Source organism: Geotrypetes seraphini, chromosome 1 (genome assembly GCF_902459505.1).
Source record: "Geotrypetes seraphini chromosome 1, aGeoSer1.1, whole genome shotgun sequence".
NCBI classification, from domain to species: domain Eukaryota; kingdom Metazoa; phylum Chordata; class Amphibia; order Gymnophiona; family Dermophiidae; genus Geotrypetes; species Geotrypetes seraphini.
Window position 1 is genome coordinate 463,931,727 of NC_047084.1, and position 20,349 is coordinate 463,952,075.

At 46.1% G+C, this 20,349-nt stretch overlaps 1 protein-coding gene and 1 non-coding gene across 7 annotated transcripts in view; both read left to right on the forward strand.

Annotated features, from left to right (window-relative positions):
* Positions 1–2,149: 2,149 nt before the first annotated feature.
* Positions 2,150–2,340, forward strand: LOC117352766. The gene has a single exon (XR_004537829.1). It is a non-coding gene; the product is annotated as a U2 spliceosomal RNA (small nuclear RNA).
* A 7,069-nt stretch (positions 2,341–9,409) lies between these two features.
* Positions 9,410–20,349, forward strand: part of SUV39H1 (suppressor of variegation 3-9 homolog 1) — a 56,508-nt gene continuing 45,568 nt past the window's right edge. For 2 of the 6 annotated variants that reach the window (XM_033923516.1, XM_033923562.1), the window contains exons 1-3: positions 9,410–9,500; positions 15,628–15,850; positions 18,146–18,291. In XM_033923516.1, the coding sequence (XP_033779407.1) occupies positions 15,778–15,850; positions 18,146–18,291 (219 nt within the window). In that variant the 5' untranslated portion in view covers positions 9,410–9,500; positions 15,628–15,777. Of the gene's footprint in view, positions 9,501–9,541; positions 9,579–10,209; positions 10,244–14,437; positions 14,528–15,627; positions 15,851–18,145; positions 18,292–20,349 lie in introns of those variants that run through there. The other 4 variants (XM_033923533.1, XM_033923543.1, XM_033923525.1 and 1 more) reach the window with 4 other exon arrangements.

Here is a 20,349-nt window from a genome sequence, read left to right on the forward strand (position 1 = left end):
ATCTAGAATGACGATGCGTAGGCATGGGTCCCCCCCCGACGCCTCAGCGAGTAGATGGGGACTCGAGGCCGTGGAGCGAAGAGGCGGAGATTCGACGCCTCTCGAGATTGCAGTCCAGGCCCGGTAAGGAGTGCGTAAGAACTCTTCCTGAGACTTGCGATGGCCAGGGCTTCGATTTCCCAAAGAGGTATGCCAGACCTCCTCATCAGGAGGCGTGATGGGCTCTAAAGGGGGCATGTCACTAAAAGAGGCTCGCCTCGAGGGACCGGCCGCCATAAACGCCGCTCCTACCTCGCCAAGCAGCGAGACCGGACCGGTCGAGGAGGGAGGAGGGGGCGGTCCGCCCCCCCGGAATCGGAACCGGGGAGGTCACCCTGGATGGTGGCAATTAACTTGGGTCCCATGGTGTGCATGAGCTCGACAAACTGAGCCTCCAAAAGGGACCGCAACGAAGCCGATATGGAGGGATCCGCACCGAAAGGGGGTCCTCCAGCACGGTCTTCGCGCTCCTTCGTGGTCGAGGTGCTTTTGCTTGGAAGCTTTCGGCACTTTGATAACCACGGGGTGGAATGGTAGAGATTCGGTACCTGATCCGAGAAGACGGAGGAAGGCACCGGCGCCGAAGTCGGGGGTCGAGAACCGGGACAAACGAAGCCGGGCTTCAGGAGACCCGGAGCAGTAGGAGTGGTGGCGGGCTTCGCATGGGCAGGCGAAGCGGCAGCCGAAGGTCGAAGCTGAAGGTTCTTTCGCAGCTTCCATTTTGAACATCGACTCCCACAAAAAACAGCGACGCTTAAACGCCCCGCGCTGTAAGATTGGAACAAAGGCCGGCACGATTTCGGGAAATGTTCTGGACCAAGGACACTGCAGGCAGCGTCGATGCGGGTGCCGTCAATAAAAACACACGATAAGAGTAAAAAGAACTCAAAACCGCGGCTAGTTAGAAGGCAAAAAACGGGAATGTCAGTCAGCGCAGAATCGAAGTAAAACTTCTCAGCTCCGCAGATAAGAAAAGAACTGAGGAGACACGCCCGGACCATCGGGCGGGAAGGCACTGGCGCATGCGCGGTGCGGGCATCTCGAAAACTTCTGAGTTTCTTCAAGCAAAATATGCTTGTGAGACGTCCGTATCGGGGCTCTGTCGGATGACATCACCCCACTAGTGAGAATACCTGCCTGCTTGTCCTGGGATAATAATGGTATATATTGAAGAACTAAGGCCAGTACTTGGGCAGACCAGGGCAACCCTGGACCTGAGCCACGTGGGTAAAATACATGTGAAAAGCGACAGGCAGTGTGGTTTTGTGTTCTTGAAACCAGTTGGGTGTGAGTGAACCCTCCTAGTGCTTCTGTAGTTGTTTTCCAGCTTAGTAAGTGTTCGTTCGGAGTTTCATGCTCGTTGCTGTGTTAAACTTTTCTCATCTGGTTTTCAAACATGTTTTGTACCACTTGGAGTCCTCAGGAACAGCACTAAGCTGAGTAGTAGATAAGACAAGAGGGGTTGAACCAATTTTTTTTGTATTGGGCTTTGCATTCATTTTACCAGAGTTCTGCATCCAAGAGATCAAAATTCGATGTGTGCCCTGATGCAGAATATTGTATTACATTCTTAAGATGATGTATTTACAAAGTGTGACCTGCAGGTGATGCCACCACAGTACAGGCACGAGCACGAACGGGATTTGAAATGCAGTTACAAGCTCGTCGGAATTCTCTTCAAATTCACCTCCCTGAAAGGAAAACAGCTTCCCAATTGCAAGCCAAGCACGATCCCGACCCCTTGTTGCAGTGCAGTGGAAGAGAAGAGAGCAACTCAGCCAAAGCGGAAACGTCAGAGAAGTGGGCAGGCCAATGCAAATATCAACGAGTCACCTGACACTCGGAGAAACAACAGGAATAAGAAAAATCGATCTGGAAAGAAATTAAAGCCAGCTCTCTTAGAGGACTTTTTTGAAAAAAAACAAAAACAAAAACACCCCAAAAACCTACTAGGCTTATAGACCAGAAAGCTTGTGGCATTTTGTGGAAGAAAGCGATAGGATTAAAGCCCTTGTTTCGAGTCGTTACTGGGCACTAGTTGCTTGAGTACTCTCCCTGAGTTAGAAAGAGAAGAGGAACAGAGGGCTGCTGGTACTGAGGAAGCTGCAGTATCGCTTCTCGGCCTTTTGGCTAAGATCAAGTGTAGTATCTGTTCTTATCAGTTTAATATCTGATATGTCCCTTATCTAGGGACGATATATTAAATTGATTTTTGGAACAGGGAGATGGAATAGGAGCTTGCTTCATCCACTCCACGCATCAACCTGGTATTGCAGTATCTCCAGGAATGGTGCACCTCCCTTTGGGGAAAATATCATAGTTTAAAAAGAAAATAGATAAAAGCGTGGGGACTTTTTTCCTCATTTCTTTATAGTTCTCTGTACCCTTTGGGTCTTTACAGATCCTCCGCTGTATTTATCCTTCTTACTCTTGCCTCCAAGGCCATTTTCCTGTCCCTATATTCCAACCCCCACCCAGCTTCTTTTCTCTTTTACCCTTTCTCTTGTACCCCACCCCTGCGTGCCCAGCTTTCGCCATTCTGCATGGAGTCCTGCTGACCTGCTCATGATTTTATTTCCATGCCCTGTTTAGCTTTCCTTCTGTTCAGGGTTGTAAAAGCAGGAAATTTCTTAATCCTACTTTAGCAACACTGCTGGTTCACAGCTTACTCCTACAAACATTTGTGGAACACAGCTGAAGACATATCTTTTTTTTTTTCCAAGCACTTGACTAATTAATTTATTCTATTCCCTGTAATCATGTTTACTTTAGAATCTTTGTAAACTACGTTGAACTTACGGTTACGCAGTTAACAAGCACAAATGTTATGTTATGTTCCAGCTTCTTTCTCCCAGGAATGTCCAGCATTCATTCATTCATTCATTTATTTATTTCCTTCCTTCCCCCTATCCCAGGTTATCCCCAGCATGTCTGTCCTTCATTCAGCACACATGCAATTTACTCCAGCATGCCACTCCTTCTTCTCCCGATGGCCCTTGATCTTCAGAATGTTCAGGATGTTCCGTTGTAAGCGGGGTCTGACTCGCCACCAAAGCACCCCCAGAGCCTTTCCTCATGCCAACAGCACAGTACCCACACGGATCCCTCTCCCTGCTGCTGCTCCCATAGCAATGGCAGCCCCGACACAGCTCTCTCCCGGCAGAAAGGTTAAACTCTAGCGCACACCCTCTCCCCAAACCAAAGCAAGATCGCTCCCTGCACCACCCCCCCCCCCTCCGCATCTCTTCACCGCTTCTCCTTCCAGATGGACACGCCCACCTTCCGACCAGGGCCGTCTCCCCCTTCCTTCACCCTCGCCCTTCGCTCACAGAAGGCACGACGGTGCACTGCGCATGCGGAGGCACACAGTTTCAAGTGTGCATGCGCGCTAAGGGGTTTTATTACTCATACAGCTGTTTTGTTTCTTATTTATTTCTGGAAGTTTTGCCTTTTATCCTGCATGATAAGTAGCTTGATCAAACTTAGAAAAATTCTACACTTAAATAATGTATTTTTTTGTGTGCCTGGCCTCTCTCACCTTTCCATTTGTCAGTATAGAAAGCACTAATGGATTTGTACAAATGTTTATCTTAAGGGACCAGTAGCTTTATCAATTTCTTCCACTGGTAGGTTGACTGTTGAAAGAGCAACCCCCTCGCTCCAAGGTTAAAAAAAAACAACAAAATTTGTGAGTTTTTTGTTGTTGTTGTTGGGAAGTTGTGTGTTGGGTGGATCAATGAAGTTCAAATTTTATTTTCCAAGAAATTACCTATGAACAATAGAAAAAGTCTGATGTATGACCACAACCTGACATGTCAAGCTTTAGCAAGTGTTTTTTTTGCCGACAGTTGTGTCGGCCTGTAAATGCGTTTTGGAAATCCTGAACCGGGTCTCCTGAAGCAGATTCCGAAACGGGGCCACGTTGAGGACCCCCCCAACTACGTCTAAGATAAGTGACGTTATTTCAACTTGCGGAGGCACACAGTTTCAAGTGCACATGCGCGCTAAGGGTTTTGTTACTCATACAGCTGTTTTGTTTCTTATTTTATTTCTGGAAGTTTTGCCTTTCATCCTGCATGATAAGTAGCTTGATCAAACTTAGAAAAATTCAGAAAATAAAAAGACAATCTATATATATAAAATCGGAGGTATGTATGTGTGTATGTATGTGTGTGTGTATGTTCCGCGATCACGCAAAAGCGGCTTGACCGACTTGAACGAAACTTGGTATGCAAATCCCTCACTACCTGGGGTGATATGTTCTGGGGGTCTCGCGGCCCACCTGCACACGTGGGCGGAGCTACAAACAGAAAATCAGATTTCACCCATTCATGTCAATGGAAAAAATGTAAAAAGCTGCCATTCTCACTGTAATTCAAAAACGGCTTGACCGATTTGAACAAAACTTTGTATGCAGATCCCTCACTACCTGGGCTGATATGTTCTGGGGGTCTCGCGGCCCACCTGCACACGTAGGCGGAGCTACAAACAGAAAATCAGATATCACCCATTCATGTCAATGGAAAAAATGTAAAAAGCTGCCATTCTCACAGTAATTCAAAAACGGCTTGACAGATTTGAACGAAACTTGGTATGCAGATCCCTCACTACCTGGGGTGATATGTTCTGGGGGTCTCTCGGCCCACAACTCTATGTTGCTTGCTCAAGGGTGGGTTCACCCAACAATTTATATGTTCTTGCTCCTGGAGGTGAAACTAAAAATGTTGTTTATAATCACGTTTTGCGTTAGTTGTATTGTATTCATTTTGTCAAATATTTCACATTATAATTTGAATATTGTACTTTTTATTAAGCTGTAAAAAAATAATTTCATTCACCACTATAAAGTATCTTTATTTGAATCCATTTACAGTGTTATTGCTATAATTAAATAACCGTGCAACGCCGGGGCATCAGCTAGTAATAAATAAATTCTTATAGGAAGAGCATCAAATCTGCATAAACAATGATAATCTGTAACCCAGGAAATAAAATATTGCAGCATTAAAAATGAACACAGTATAATGATACCGAACTTATAATAAAGGTCAATGAATTACACAGAAACGTTACGAAGAATTTCCTTATTTAATTTTAGAAAAGTTTCAAAGGATTTCCATAATTATTTACCTTTAGAAATACTTGAATTTTACTAAATACCCCGTGAAGTTTGAGGCAGTGGCGTACCAAGGGGGGGGGGGGGGGGCGGGAGGGGCAGTCTGCCCCGGGTGCCAGCCCTGAAGGGGTGCTCCCTGCCTTGCCGTTCAGTCCCCCCACACCCCCGAAGGACCGCTCGCCCCACTGACCTTCCTGCACCACCTGTGAAGCAGCAAGCAGCAGGATCGCGAGGTCAGCTATCCCTGAGCTGCTTGGGCGCTGCTTCCTGCGCCGCGGTCCCGCCCCTCCTCTGACATCAGAGGAGGGGCGGGAACGCGGTGCAGGAAGCAGCGCAGGGATAGCTGACGTCGCGATCCTGCTGCGGCTGCTTCATAGGTGGTGCAGGAAGGTCAGTGGCGCGAGCGGTCCTTCGGGGGTGGTGGTGGTGGTGGGGACTGAACGGCAAGGCCGGCAGCATAGGTAGTGCTGCTTCATAGGTGGTGCGGGGAGGCCAGGGGGGCGAGCGGTCCTTCGGAGTGGGGCGGGTGGGCAGGCAGGCAGGCATTCAAGGGGGAGGGGGGGGTGACAGGCAGGCAGGCCTTCAAGGGGGGGGGACAGGCCTTCGGGGGGGGTATGCAGACCTTCAAGGGGGAGGGACAGGCCTTTAAGGGGGGGGCAGGCAGGCCTTCAAGGGGGGACAGGTCTACAAGGGGGGACAGGCCTACATGGGGGTGGGCAGGCCTACAAGGGGGTGGGACAGGCCTTCAGGGGGGGTGCAGGCCTTCAGGGGGGGGTGCAGGACTTCGGGGGGGTGCAGGCCTTCAAGGGGGGGACAGGCCTTCAAGGGGGGACAGGCCTTCAAGGGGGGGACAGGCAGGCAGGCCTTCAAGGGGGGGGACAGGCCTACAAGGGGGGGACAGGCCTTCAAAGGGGGGGGACAGGCCTTCGGGGGGGGTGCAGACCTTCAAGTGGGGGGACAGGCCTTCAAGGGGGGGACAGGCAGGCAGGTCTTCAAGGGTGGGGGGACAGGTCTACAAGGTGGGGGGGACAGGCCTTCAAGGGGATGGGCAGGCCTACAAGGGGGTGGGACAGGCCTTCTGGGGGGGTGCAGGCCTTCAGGGGGGGTGCAGGACTTCGGGGGGGTGCAGGCCTTCAAGGGGGGGACAGGCCTTCAAGGGGGGGACAGGCCTACAAGGGGGGGGACAGGCCTACAAGGGGGTGGGACAGGCCTTCAAGGGGGGGACAGGCCTTCGGGGGGGGGGGCAGGCCTTCGGGGGGGTGCAGACCTTCAAGGGGGGGGACAGGCAGGCAGGTCTTCAAGGTGGGGGGACAGGCCTACAAGGGGGAGGGACAGGCCTTCAAGGGGGGGGGACAGGCCTACAAGGGGGTGGGACATGCCTTCAAGGGGGGTGCAGGCCTTCAAGGGGGGACACGCAGACCTTTAAGGGGTGACAGGCCTTTGGGGGGGACCCTGGTTTAGAAGTACACAGAGGGAAGGGGGTGTTCAAAGAGACGTGCATATGCCAAACTTTGGGGGGGGATGAAGAAATAATGGGTCTGAAAATAGAGGAGAGGGAGAGAAATGATGGACCATGGGATTTAGGGAGGGAAGGAACTGAAAGGGAGAGAAATTGGACACAAGGGATGGTGTGGAGGAGGGATAGAGATACTGGATAGGAGGGTAATTGGGAAAAGAAAGGGAGAGATGGTGGACTCTGGGGTGGTGGGGAAGGAGGGAGAGATGCCGGATGAAAGGGTAGTTAAGAAAAGGTGGATCTGTGGAGGGAGATGAAAAAAAGGAAAGATACCAGACTTCCTGGGGAGGGAAGGGAAATGGAAAGGGAGGACAGAGTTGGCAGATGGATGGTTAGCACGCAGAAAGAAGAAAGAAGGAGACCCTGGCAAGCAAGTTATCAGAAGAAAACCAGAAAAAATCTTGGACCAACAAGATTTGAAATATAACCAGACAACAAAAGGTAGAAAAATTTATTTTATTTTCTGTTTTGTGATTATAATATGTCAGATTTGAAATGTATATCCTGACAGAGCTGGTGTTGGACTGCAAACGTGAGCTAGGATTTAACAGAGAGAGGAAAAGTCCTTTTTGTTTCTTTATTTTATTTACACCACAGCGCCAGTGTGGTTAGGAGAAGCCAAAGGGGGTGAAAAAGCTATAAAACCCACCAGGAGTTTTGAAAAAAAATCACCCAACTGGGCAGGAAAATCGAATTGAAAAACCAATTCAATAGGCTGAATCGAATCGAAATTTTTTTTCCTGAATCTGGCAGCATTAGTTTGCGCTACTGTCTTATACTTTAGGACCTGGGATTGGGGAGAGATGGCATCCTCAGTACTTTATAATGCAAATGAAACGAGGATTTGGTCAGACTTTTGAAGGGTCTGCAGAAAAAAAATATTGTATAGGCCGGGGACATGAAACAGCAGGAAATGGGAACTTTTCTTCCTTCTATTTTTGTGAATGGAAAGGCTGAGGATGTCAGAGAGTTCAGTTAAAATATGTGCTTTATAAGAAAATATAATAATGTGTTTTATAAAGTTTATAGCATAGCTGGCCTACCCAGTGAGGTGTTTCTAGTGGTGGTGGTGGCAGCGTGTCAATGTGTTGAGAGGAAGAGGTGGTCTGGGAAATTCTGCTGAGCAAACTCCGGGCCCATTTCCACCCCCCAGTTAGTCCACTCCACTCAACTGGTTCACACACTGAGTGGGTCTTTGGGTGTTGTTTTGGGATCTCTTCCAGTGGTTTATCTCCTTCTGGTCCAAGGAAGGAAACTTTGTTATCCTTAGCATTGACCTACAGAATATGTTTGTAACAGCACTGCTTGTGTGGCATTAGGCTATGTAGTGATCGAAAGAAAAAAACAGACCTTTGCACATTTTTGCACTATATGGTGGGTGTATGAGGAGATTCACATTTCCTGCACAGCTAAGTCCATGTGAAGTTACCTTGTGCTGTATTTGACATCTAGCAAGGTCTCTGTTTGAAAGGAAAGATCTAAACTTAAAAATGAAGTGGCCAGAAGTTATGGTAAAAGCAGATAGTGTAGCTGGTTTTAAGAAAGATTTGGACAAATTCCTGGAGGAAAAGTCCATAATCTGTTATTAAAACATGGGGGAAGTGTCTGCTTGCCCTGGATCGGTAGCATGGAATGTTGCTACTCTTTGGGTTTTGACCAGGTATTAGTGTCCTGGATTGGCTACCATGAGAATGGGCTACTGGGCATGATGGACCATTGGTCTGACCCAGTTAGGCTATTCTTATGTTATGTTCTCATCTGTAGGGGCCTTTGTTTTCACTTCTTGTATTTTTTTTCTGGGAACTTATCAGTATTTTTTATAATGGGAACAAAAATGGAAGAGAATTAATGTGTGTGGGATGAGGGGGTAACTAATTTCTTCAGCTAAATAATTCAATCCACTTCAAACAGACATAGGAGAACTCACGCACCATTCACACACCCTCCAACCAAAAACGTCAAAAGAAAAAAACTGTTCGACAACCTCCTAGCCATTCGAGCTGCAACACTCGACCCCCAACTTTACAACCAATTGACATCGACCACAGACTGCAAAACCTTCAAAAAGAAATAAAAACCCTTCTATTCAAAAAAACACATAAAACCGAACTAACACAATCAGAACTGTCCCAAGCATCACCTGCAACTACTCCATATGTACTTCTGATGTCATGACAATTCAGACATAATTTATGTTATGTTATGTTTGGAATATAAGAAAATTTTCACTGCCTGTTTCTATTCTGACCATTTATTCTGTTTCATGGTCATTACAAAAAAAATATTTTTTTACATAGTGTGTCAAAAAATGATGGGCCCCGGGTGTCACATACCCTAGGTACGCCACTGGTTTGAGGACAGAATGCCATATGGTTTTGTCACTGATCTCTCTGATTAAAAAAAAAAATGATAATTTGCACATGCATGCCAAGGTTTCTCTTCAAAGAGAATAAGCACAAGCAGATGTGATAACAAAAAGGAATTACAGATTAATCTAAAATTATATGTCCTTCGACAGGAGAGAGCCTACCACGACCACTCGCAACGTGTTTAAAATTTAAAGTTCCCTCTTTTGCCAAAGGAATATGATCCTAGACCTGAGGAAGAGAAAAGCTGCCCCAATCCCGCCCCATTTTTCTCTTCTTTTTTTCCTATTGGTCATTTCTCCTGCTTGTTTCCTCCCCTTTCCTTCCTCACACCCAATACCCAGCGTTAGCTCCTCCTCCTCCTCGTTTCAACGGGGAGGGGCGCGCGGAGTAGACTGGGTAGAGTCCCCTCCCCCTCCTCCCCTTGCGAGGGAAGTTGTGAAGATGGCGGAAAATTTAAAAGGTGAGTCCTCTCTTGGTATTGCGTGTGCGGCTATAAAATGGCGCAGATCGAGCGGCTGTGGATCGCCAAAGCGCGAGAGTAAGCCGGCATCAAAGGCTCGTCGTTTCTTTACTGTCTCTGTGTTCCCGCTCGGCAGCTAGCGAGAACATTCGCCTAGGCACGAAACTTTTTTTTTGAACAAATGCACGAGCTCTGCTAGCCAATGAAATGAATGAACGGGGAAGCTGGTCTCGCGCCGCCGGCTGGTCCGGGAACTTCTTCCGAAGTGTAGAAGGGGCGCGAAGTTGCTTGTTGCGATCACTCTTTTCAGTATTTAAAGGGCGCGCGAGCTGTAGGTTCTGTGCCCCAAGGTTCGAATCCGTTAAACATATGTGTTGGTGATGTGAAAGCGGGAATGTGGGCCTTAGGCAGAGTCTCTTGAGTACAAGGAGAGAAAGTAACGTGCTCTCCTCCTCCACTTAACCTATGTATTCATAATTCCCGGGATGAGGCGGGAGTCTATTTAGAGTTAGCAAGGACATACTGATCCAGTCCTGGTTTTCGCCTCTTCGTTAAGTTGTAGTTTTTGATTTCTGTCAGAAAAAGTAGAGAACTATACTGCATACGCTCAGTGATTTAAAACGAGGGTGGATTGGTCTGCTCGAGGAAAGGTGTTAAATGTGTCTTTGAATCTGACTTGGTTTTCACATCTTTAGCCATGCTCTGCACGTATGCTTTGGGGTTCAGGATTTCTGCCTTCCACGGTATTTAATTTATTTGGATCTATATCCCGTCCTCCCAGAAGAGCTAAGAACAGGTTACAAGTTTGCATAGGACAGTACATAGGGGAACGTGATGGTGGTCAAAAGCATGGCAATACCTAATATGATTATTATTGAAAATATATGGATATCTGTTACAAAGTAGGTGCAGTATTAAAATGTAATTCTCCTGTTAAAACAAATATTTAGTTTTATGTTACTCATTAAGCTTTCTGAGGTTTTTTAATCTGTAAAACATTTCACTTTATTAAAAACAGTAGTTATGGTGTATGATCATGTTTTCTTGATTCAGTAAGAGTCACTGCCTTAATAAAATGATAAAACAAATTATGTCCTGCATCTTTCCCTCATCTCCCTGGGATGTTTTACACCGGTGTTACTTCTTCCTCTCCAAGAAAACCCAAAGATGAATGAAATCCAACATATTTGCTTTTTAAATGCGTGGAAGGGCATAATCAAAAAACAGGTCTAAGTCCATTTTGGGCCTAAGTTGCTAATTGCCCAAAGTCGGCAGTGTCTAAAGTCTGGTTTTGAAAATAAGTCCCTCAATTTTTTTATTTTTTTGAAAATCGTCTACTGTACGACCAGCCGTTTGATCATCCACTGTTAAGTCGTCTTATCGTTATACCCCATTCTCGTCCAAAAAATTGTCCAAGTCAAAAACGCCTAGAACAAGACCTTTTGGACATGGGCAGGGTCAGCAAAGTGATGGACTGGCCACCTAGACAAGGCAACAGAGTAGTGAGGCACCTTACAGGGCACTGTTGTGAACTTCACAAAAAGGGTGCCACATAAACATCTCGCTACAACTTTTTTGCAGGTCATGGTGAGCTCCTCCCCCAACCCCCCCCCAAAAACCTACTAGACCCACCTATCTACCACCCCAATAGCCCTTATGGCTGCAGGTGCCACCTATTTGGCAGTACAAAAGGGTTTTGGTGAGTGCACATGTTTCACCATGAATGCAATGGCTTATGAGTGGCTTATGAGTGGCTTATGAGCCTGGGTCCTCCTCTCTATAGTTCGCAAGCCCACCCCCAAGACCACTTAAGCCACCTCTGTGCAGCTCTACTAGACTTTTCTATGCCAGGTGCTGATGTTCTGGAGGCAGATATGTATGTTTTTATGGCAGTGGGGGGGGGCAGTGATCACTGGAGGAGTGTGTGGGGGGTCTGTACTTTGTCCCTGCAGTGGTTATCTGGTCACTTTGGAAACCTTTTTGCCACTTAGACCTGTTTTTAGATGTCCTAAGTCACTATGTATAAGCTCCATCTAGGCAGTTTGGTTATACAGTACTTGCAATACGACTAAGTCTAGGTCTGCCCAAATCCTGCTCTCACCACTCCTCCTAAAACACCCCTTTCAGCTCTGGGCGCAAAACAGCACCGACAAGGCCTAAGCTGTTTTCAGATACGTCTAAAACCTGTTTCAATTATCAGCACTTGGACGACATGTCTTTTAGATCGTCCCAAGTACCGATTTAGGTGGGTTTTTAGATGTACAGTATTTGGTTTTTGATTATGAGCCCCTTAATGCTTTGACCTTTATTTATTTTGTAATAGTTGTTTCATGACTCTATTAGCCTCTCTTGTTTCAACTATGGTGGTAATGGCCTTATTGAAGGAAAACCAATAAAACAGCTGGCATTGAAATAAGTGTAGTCCTGCCTTTAGAGTTCTGGAACCCAAGTCTATACTACAGGGGTGCCCACACTTTTTTGGCTTGCAAGCTACTTTTAAAATGACCAAGTCAAAATGATCTACCAACAATATAACAAATACCAACCGAGTATCCCAGCCCCTGACCCCACCCCCATTATAATAGTACTAATTGTAATGCAATTTCCTCCATTCATTTTTCATGTACACACAATATAACCTTATTAATTCATAATGGCAACCACAAAATTAACACCCCCAAAGCACACTGTATGCAGAGAAAATGTTAATTATCATTTATATTTGTTTTATTTTTTAAAGAGGTCAAGGCAGATGATTTAAAAATATGCAATATCACCTCAGTAACAACTATAGAAAAATAGACAAATATAGTACAAAATTATTGCAGCAGGTATAAATTCTCAAAACTGACACATTTTGATCACTAAATTGAAAATAAAATCATTTTTTCTACGTTTGGTGATTTCATGAGTCTCTGGTTGCACTTCCTTCTGACTGTGCATCCACTATTTCTTTCTTTCTACCTCCTGCATGCTTCCTCTCTTCCAGACCTCATTCCATTCCCCAACCAACATCTCTCTCTGTCCCTCCAGGAGTCCAACTTTCTTCTTCTCTCCTCCACCCCTATTGGCAACATGTCTCCCTCCTCTGTTATGATCTTGCATCTCTTTGTTCTTCCCCAGGGTCTCTCCCCCTCTGTCTCTTCTGTCTGCATCTCCCATAGTCCAGCATCTGCCCCCTGTCTTTCCCCTTTGGTCAAGGCCTGTCTCTGTCTTCTGCTTACAACACCCCCCCCCCATGTCCAGCTTTTGTTCTCCTTTCTTCCAGATCTTTATCTCCCTCTCCTTCCTTCCTTCCTCCCTCCCTCCCTGGTCCAGAATCTTTCCACCTCTCTGCAGTCTCTTTCTCTCTCTTCCCTCTATACTCCTCCAAGTTCAACATCTGCTCCCCTCTCTTCTCCCTCTCTCTCTAACATTTTTAGTCCTCCTAACTTTGTTCCAGGTCTTTCTCACTCTTTGTCTTCCCCTTTCCCCTGTAATATCAATCATAGCTGCCGCTCAGTACGTCATCTAACCCCCTCTCACTCAACACCAAACTCGCTCACATTTTTCTTTTGAAATTCTCACCGAGTTCGGAAACATACCAATTGTACCACAAAATCACTCTATACTGAGCAACAGACGCTCCTCTGAGCTCTTAACTCCCGTGCAAAAATAAGACTCCTACCATAGCGTCCAACTTCTTTTCGAATTGAGTGGCTTTCTGCCACGCATGCCTGACAGTGTTTCCCGATTTGTTTGGTGGAGAGAAGCAGAAAGGAGGTGTTACTGGAAAAACACGAAAATACGAAGGACCAAGCGAACACTGGATGATTGACTTGCATTGCCTTTGCGATTGATCGGTAGATCGCGATCGACGTGTTGGGCACCCCTGCTATACTACATGATAGTTGTGGAGATGAGTTATTAATACACACGAAACAGGAACATGACTTGGCACTAATGTATGTACCGCTTGGCCTTTAAGAAACTGCTGAAAACTCATTTATGGATGCTTTCACGTAACATATGAGGGTCATTTCATAAATATTGCGCACACTTTTTTTAAATTTACATGTTTTTTTTTTTTTTTCAAGTATTTCTTTACAATCCTTCAGTATAGTATTCCTGCTTTGAAATGACCGAGTCCCAACGTCCAAAAAGCTTCATTATTCCATCCAAGACACTGTTTTTGTTAAGTTGCTGAATGGCTCGGGTAACGGCGGAAAAAGCTCTTCCAGAGATGCAAAACGATGTCCACGCATAGGTTGTTTCAACTTTGGAAAAAGGTCGAAGTCTGGTGGACTCATGTCTGGACTAGGGAGCATGAGGTAACATCTCCCAGCTGTATTTATGTAGTTTTTAATGATGAGTGGAGAGCTCCATCTTCCCCATGGCCAAAAAAATTTTGACGAGCTCATTCAAAAGTCAAACAAATGATGATTTTTGCTTATGATCATTACAGACATGTTGAAGAAGTGTCACAGCAGTGTATTATTGTGATTTTTTGCAAAAAATGCACAGAAAAATGCACATAACCCGACCTCAGTTGCTCTTGGCTGGGCCACTCATTCTTCACGACAACGCTTGCCCGCATATAGGGAATGTCGTCATTGAAAAACTAGCAAATATGGCTGGGAGGTGTTACCTTACGCTCCCTACAGTCCAGACATGAGTCCACCAGACTTCGACCTTTTTCCAGAGTTGAAACAACCTATGCGTGGACATCGTTTTGCATCTCTGGAAGAGCTTTTTCCACCAGTACCCGAGTCATTCGTCAACTGAACAAAAACAGTGTCTTGGATGGAATAATGAAGCTTCCCTTACGTTGGGACTCGGTCATTGCAAAGCAGGGAGATTATATTGAAGGATTGTAAAGAAATACTTGAAAAAAAATAAAACATGTAAATTTTTAAAAAATAATGTGCATTATTTATGAAATAACCCTCATTTTTTTATTTATTTAGACCGTCCTACCAAAGGAGCCCAGAACTTAATGGGGGCATTGACCTCAATATGGCTATCTTATGATACTGAGATCGAGAGAGGTAAAGGAAGAAAGGATATTGAATTTGACATAATAACTTTATTACATTATTTCACTGAGAAATGTAAACTGCTGTTTTTGTTCAAATCTGTGCTATATGTGTATTTGAATGTAAAGTGCTTAGACTTAAGCAGTCTATAAACATTTAAAATAAATAATGGTAATTTGATGGTTTCAAGGTCTATATATTGTAGGGATACATTAGTGGAAAATCATGCCTTCGGAATCTGTCTTGAGCACTACTCCATGTAAAAAGCTGCTGATTTTCCACTGTCGCTAGTAGTCATATCAGTGATAGGTCACAGTATCTCAAAGCAGCCTTTGAGCTGCTTTTAAAGAATGCATGCACTGTAAGAGAAGAGTAAAGGGGCAAGGAGCACATTAATAGAATAGTAGTCTATACATATTTACAACAGCCTTAAAGGGAATAGATGGAAATAAAACTAGCAGAAAAGAGTGAATGGGGATAGCATAAAGAGCTTAACGATAGATGAGGTACAGAAGGGGAGGAGATAAAAAGAACCTATAGTGATCATTATTAATGGAAAGGTATGTGCAAAGAAGTCATAAAACATCAGGGAGTGCAGTGGCAAAAAGGTCTGCTCTGCCCCCCTGGCTATTGAGCTCTAGCCTGCTCACACACAGACGCTAGAGGAGGAGGAGAAACACTGCTGTAGGCAATCAGCCAGCGCCTCTGCTTCTCTCCAGCCCTCTTCTCTGCTGGCACCCCTTACTGGCGTCTCAAGGCCCATCTGGAGAGCCTCTGAGCATGCGCGTACGTCGACTTGATGATTTCATACATGTGCGTGATGTCATCACAGTGTGCCCCGGCTCGAGAAAGTTTGAGAGACACTGGCTTACAGGATGTGCCTCTTGCTGCAAGAAGCACGTCCTGTAGGCAGTCAGCAGGCGCCTCTCCTCCTCCCCAGCGTCTCGCAGCACACCTGAAATCTCAGGAGGTACACAGTTTGCAATACATTGTCCTAGACCTAATCTTTACTCAGAAAAATGCATCACTCGACACACTTACTCCAAGCTGCTCCATCAAACCAGTACCCTTGTCTGATCATCATCTGATCTCTTTTAACCACATCTATACAGCAAAACAACCATCAACCATGAAGTGACTCCAGCCAAAGAAAATTTGCAATGATATAGCATGAGGAAACTCTTCACAGCAAAGTGGCACAGGAGCCTGGTGCATACTCAGAGGTGATTTAAAACCTCTCTAAGCTATTGGAGGAATCTGTCATGCAGGCTTCATTGGATGACATTAACTGTCATGTGGCTGCATTCCCCTGCTGCCTATGGACTCCAGTTACAGGTAAGCAACCTTTGCTTTTTTAGTCTTGAAATCTTTCTAGGTATCGGTAATTGTGATCCGGATTAGCCATTGTTGCAAACAGGATACTGGACTTCATGGACTTTCAGTCTGTCCCAGTATGACAATATTTATGTATGTATTTATGCACTCTGTTTTTCACCCTGATTACCCCTTTCTTCACAACACATATTCTCATACCACTTTCTTCTTTTTACTTAGATACTGCCTTGTATAATGCCTTGCCTTGTCCTGAGCCTTATTCTGTAACTGGACGCTCACATTTACATATGCGTTGTGTATATAAATGTACAAAATATTAGCACTTACACAAGTAAGTGTGCACTTAACCCATGGAAGTACTAGCATGGTACCTAAGTGCTTTTGTAGCAGCATGCATGAGTGCTTAGCACATAAATGCATAAGGGGAGTGTACTAACTGTAAGTTATGTGTGTCTTTGCCACATTTACATGACTGCAGTTACACCAGCTCTTGTGGTTGATGTACTGAATATACTCAAATTTAAACAGAATTTTGGGCCCAAAAATGGGGGTCTCAGTTTATATTCAGGTCAGCACTGGCCCACCCTCCCGAACCTGTTTGCAGGCCTCTGCCAGGCCTGCTATGAGACCTAGTGGTCCAGTGGTGGCCAAGACAGGAGGGATCCCTCCCTCCCACCTCCTGTCCCAGCCTAATTCTAATTATTTTTATCTCCCTCCCACCTCCCCCATGTACCTTAAGTACCCCTGGTGGTACAGCGGTGGTCAGGACAAGAATGATCCCTCCCTCCCACCTCCTGTCCCAGCCCAATTCTAATTATTTTATCTCCCTCCCACCTCCCCCACGTACATACTGTCCCATCCTGATTCTAATTATTTTATGTCCCACCTCCCCTGCGTACCTTGAGTTCTAGTAGTCCAGTGGTGAATCGCAGCAGGAGCTTTCTTTGTATGCAGAACTCGCGGCAGCCAATTAGCTAGCGGTTCTGCACAGGCAGGAGCAAAGGAAGGTTGCTTCTACTGGAATTCACCACTGGACCACCAGGGATACTTAAGGTATGCAGGGGAGGAGGCAGATAAAAATAATTAGAATAGGCTAGGACAGGAGGCGGGAGGGATCCCTCCTGTTCTGACCACCGCTGGACCCCCAGGGATACTTAAGGTACGGAGGGGAGGCAGGAGGGCGATAAAAATACTTAGAATCGGGCTGGGACAGGAGGCGGGAGGGATCCCTCCTGTCTCAGCCACCGCTGAACCATCAGGTCTCACGGCAGGCCCAGTGGAGGCCTGCAAGGCATCGGGGGTGGGGGTGGGTGGGAGAGGATACAAAACCTGGCAGGGAGGCTGGGTGCAGAGTCTGGCAGGGGGGAGTGAGTGAGGGGGCTGAATGCAGAGCTTGGCAGAGCAGCATGGAAGGGGAAACAGGGTGCAGAGCCTGGAAGTTCAAGGCACAGCACTTGAATATTAACACACAAACACACACCCGGTTTATATTAGAGTCAATCTTTTTTTTTTGAGGGGGGGGGAAGTTACCTTAGTTTATATTCGGTGGGACTTTATATTCAGGCATGTAAATGTAAGGTGGTCCAATATTCTCTTACATTACTACAGTATTCTGTAATAGAATCTGGGCATTCAGATTCTATTATAGAATAGCTTCCTCACTGAATGGCATTGAGGCACCTACATGGAGGTGCTTACTTAAGGAACTTTCTTGATAGTGTCAATGTGAACAGTTCCTTTTTGGCACTATATGACAGCTTGAGTAGAGAGAATGGCATGATGTGGGAGATATCTTCTGAGGAAGAAGAATGTTGATGCAGCGATTAATGGAGGTATAGCATGGGGGAGGAGAAATATGCTGCATTCTGACAGGAAGGCTTGATGATATTGGAGACAGGTTGGTAGCTGCAGCAAGGGATGTGATGATAACCCTCCAGGAGAAGGGAATGGTAAGGGCATTGTGTGGGAAAAGGAATAAATGTGGAAGTTAAGTTGGAGGGGTCAAAGATATTGACAATGACTAACCTGTACTGACATTAACAAGAGGCAGTAGAACAGGTCATTAGTTTTGCCACATCTCATTAGGGTTTGACAAATTGTGTGGCAAGAGCCAGGTAATGTGGCATTTGCAAAGGCCTTGAAATGGCTGCAAACCTTATTTGACTATAAGGACACTTAATCCCAGAACACCTTGAATGATCCTATGCAATGATGATGGCTATTTGTGATGGAAAGAAAGAGGTGATTGTGTCAGAGAGGAGCATGCTGACTGACTGGTTTCCTTTTTCTGTTCAGGATGTAGTGTTTGCTGTAAGTCATCCTGGAGCCATCTGCAGGATCTATGCCGCCTGGAGAAGCTTTCTTGCACCTTGCTTGAAGTCACCAGGAAGAACCTATATGATTTTGAGGTGGAGTACCTCTGTGATTATAAGAGAGTCAGGGTGAGTCTTCCTTACACAGTAATAGGAAATTCATATGCTCTTTTATCAGTTTCAGCAATAGTTTGATCCTTTCTGAGGAATAAGGAGACACTGTTAAAGCATTGGGATAGGAGTCGGGAGTTGTCAAGAGCTAGGAGCTTTAATCCCTGCTTCTGCAATTTTGACTTCACTTCACTGGAATGGTATTCCACCTTATCTTCAGACTGAGATAGGCTTTGAGCTCTGCCTTGAATCTAGTAAAAATATTTATCCCAGGACAAGCAGGCAGCATAATTCTCTACATGTGGGTGACGTCATTGACGGAGCCCCCTAGTGGATGTTTTCGCAAGCAGACTTGCTCGAAGACCTTCAGGCTTGCGATTGGCTCGAGGCCAGTCCTGCAGGTTCCATGGGGCCAAAGAGTTGGAGAATCTTAGCCACCCGTCTACGAAGAGCCCGCAGTTGTAAAGTTGCACAACGGGGACACGACTCAGTGCGGTGCTCCGCACCCAGGCACTCCACACACCAACGATGAGGATCGGTGATGGAAATAACCCAGTTGCACTTAGTGCAGTTTTTAAATCCGGAACGAGGCCGGGACACAAGAAAAAAGAGAGCCGCGAGGCCAGGCGGCCAAAGGAAGACCGGGAACCTGTTAAAAAATATACGAACTGAAAAAAATGAAAATAAAGAAAATGAAAGACGCGAGCACAGCAACTCAAAAGAAACTAGCCAAATAAGCCGCGGTGCAAGAGGGACAATGAGATTGCGCGAAGCAAGGGAGCAGTGCTTCTGGTTCCGCGGAAAACAGAGAACTGAGGACACGCGGAGGAGATGCATACCCTAGGCAGGGTGGGAGGGGCATGCGCTCATGCGCGGGCCAATCGCAAGCCTGAAGATCTTTGAGCAAGTCTGCTTGCGAAAACGTCCGCTAGGGGGGCTCCGTCGGTGACGTCACCCACATGTAGAGAATATTACATTACATTACATTACATTACGGATTTCTATTCCGCCTATACCTTGCAGTTCAAGGCGGATTACAAAAGATTTGACTGGACATTTTCCAGTGAAGATACAATTTTTTTTTTTTTTTTTTTGACAGAGGAGAGATAGCTGGATAGATTCCTAAGGGGATTTAGGGGTTGGATAGTAAAATGACAGTGCCGAACTGTGTGATATGGACAAAGAGAATATAGTTAGGGTAGGTAAGATTACCATCTAATTTTTGGGGTCTGTTTGCTTGGAAGGTGTTTAGGTGGGTTATTTGGGGAAGTAATATCTCTGCCTGCTGTCCCTGGATAACACCTGTTACGGTAAGTAACTGTGCTTTATTTTGCTAGGTATTTGAAGCATGACTGTCATTTGGGCCAATATTAAGGGTGACAATAATTGCATTCATGACTGATGCTTTTGTTTTCTTTTTGCTGACTTGTCTTGCTGAATTAGTGTATTTAACTTATTTTTTTTTAGTTATAAACAGCTTTGAGGGGGGTCACATCACAGTGTTCCCGCTAAGCTGCGCTGGGGTGCGCTGGCGCACAAAATATTACCTCGCAGCGCACAAGTTTCTCGTCACAGCGCACACAGTGTAGAGCACAGTTCTTCAACCGCCGGTCCGCAAACAAAATCTTGCCGGTCCGCGAAGGATTCGGTCCCCGCCGCAACGAAAGGCCGGCGTCAGCTGACTTGCAACTTCCTGTTGCAGTCGCTGTGCCGGGACTCCTGCCTTCGCCGGGACTCCTGCCTTCCACCGCGTTTGCCTCCTGCCTTGTCTCCGCACCTCCAGACCAGCAGCGGCAGCTGTGTATGCTTTTAACTTCGGCACAGAGCTGCCCCTAATCAATAGTTTAGCGCGGTTTCATAAGGCAGCCTCGGGGCCTTTGCTAGGCCGGCCCACATCGCATCATCGAAGCGGGCCGGCTATCAAAGGCCCCGAGGCTGCCTCATGAAACCGCGCTAAACTATTGATTAGGGGCAGCTCTGTGCCGAAGTTAAAAGCATACAGAGCTGCCGCTGCTGGTCTGAACTCTTGGGCCGTTGAAGGAGGGCAAAAAGCAGCTGTCCTGGAGGTTTCCCTTC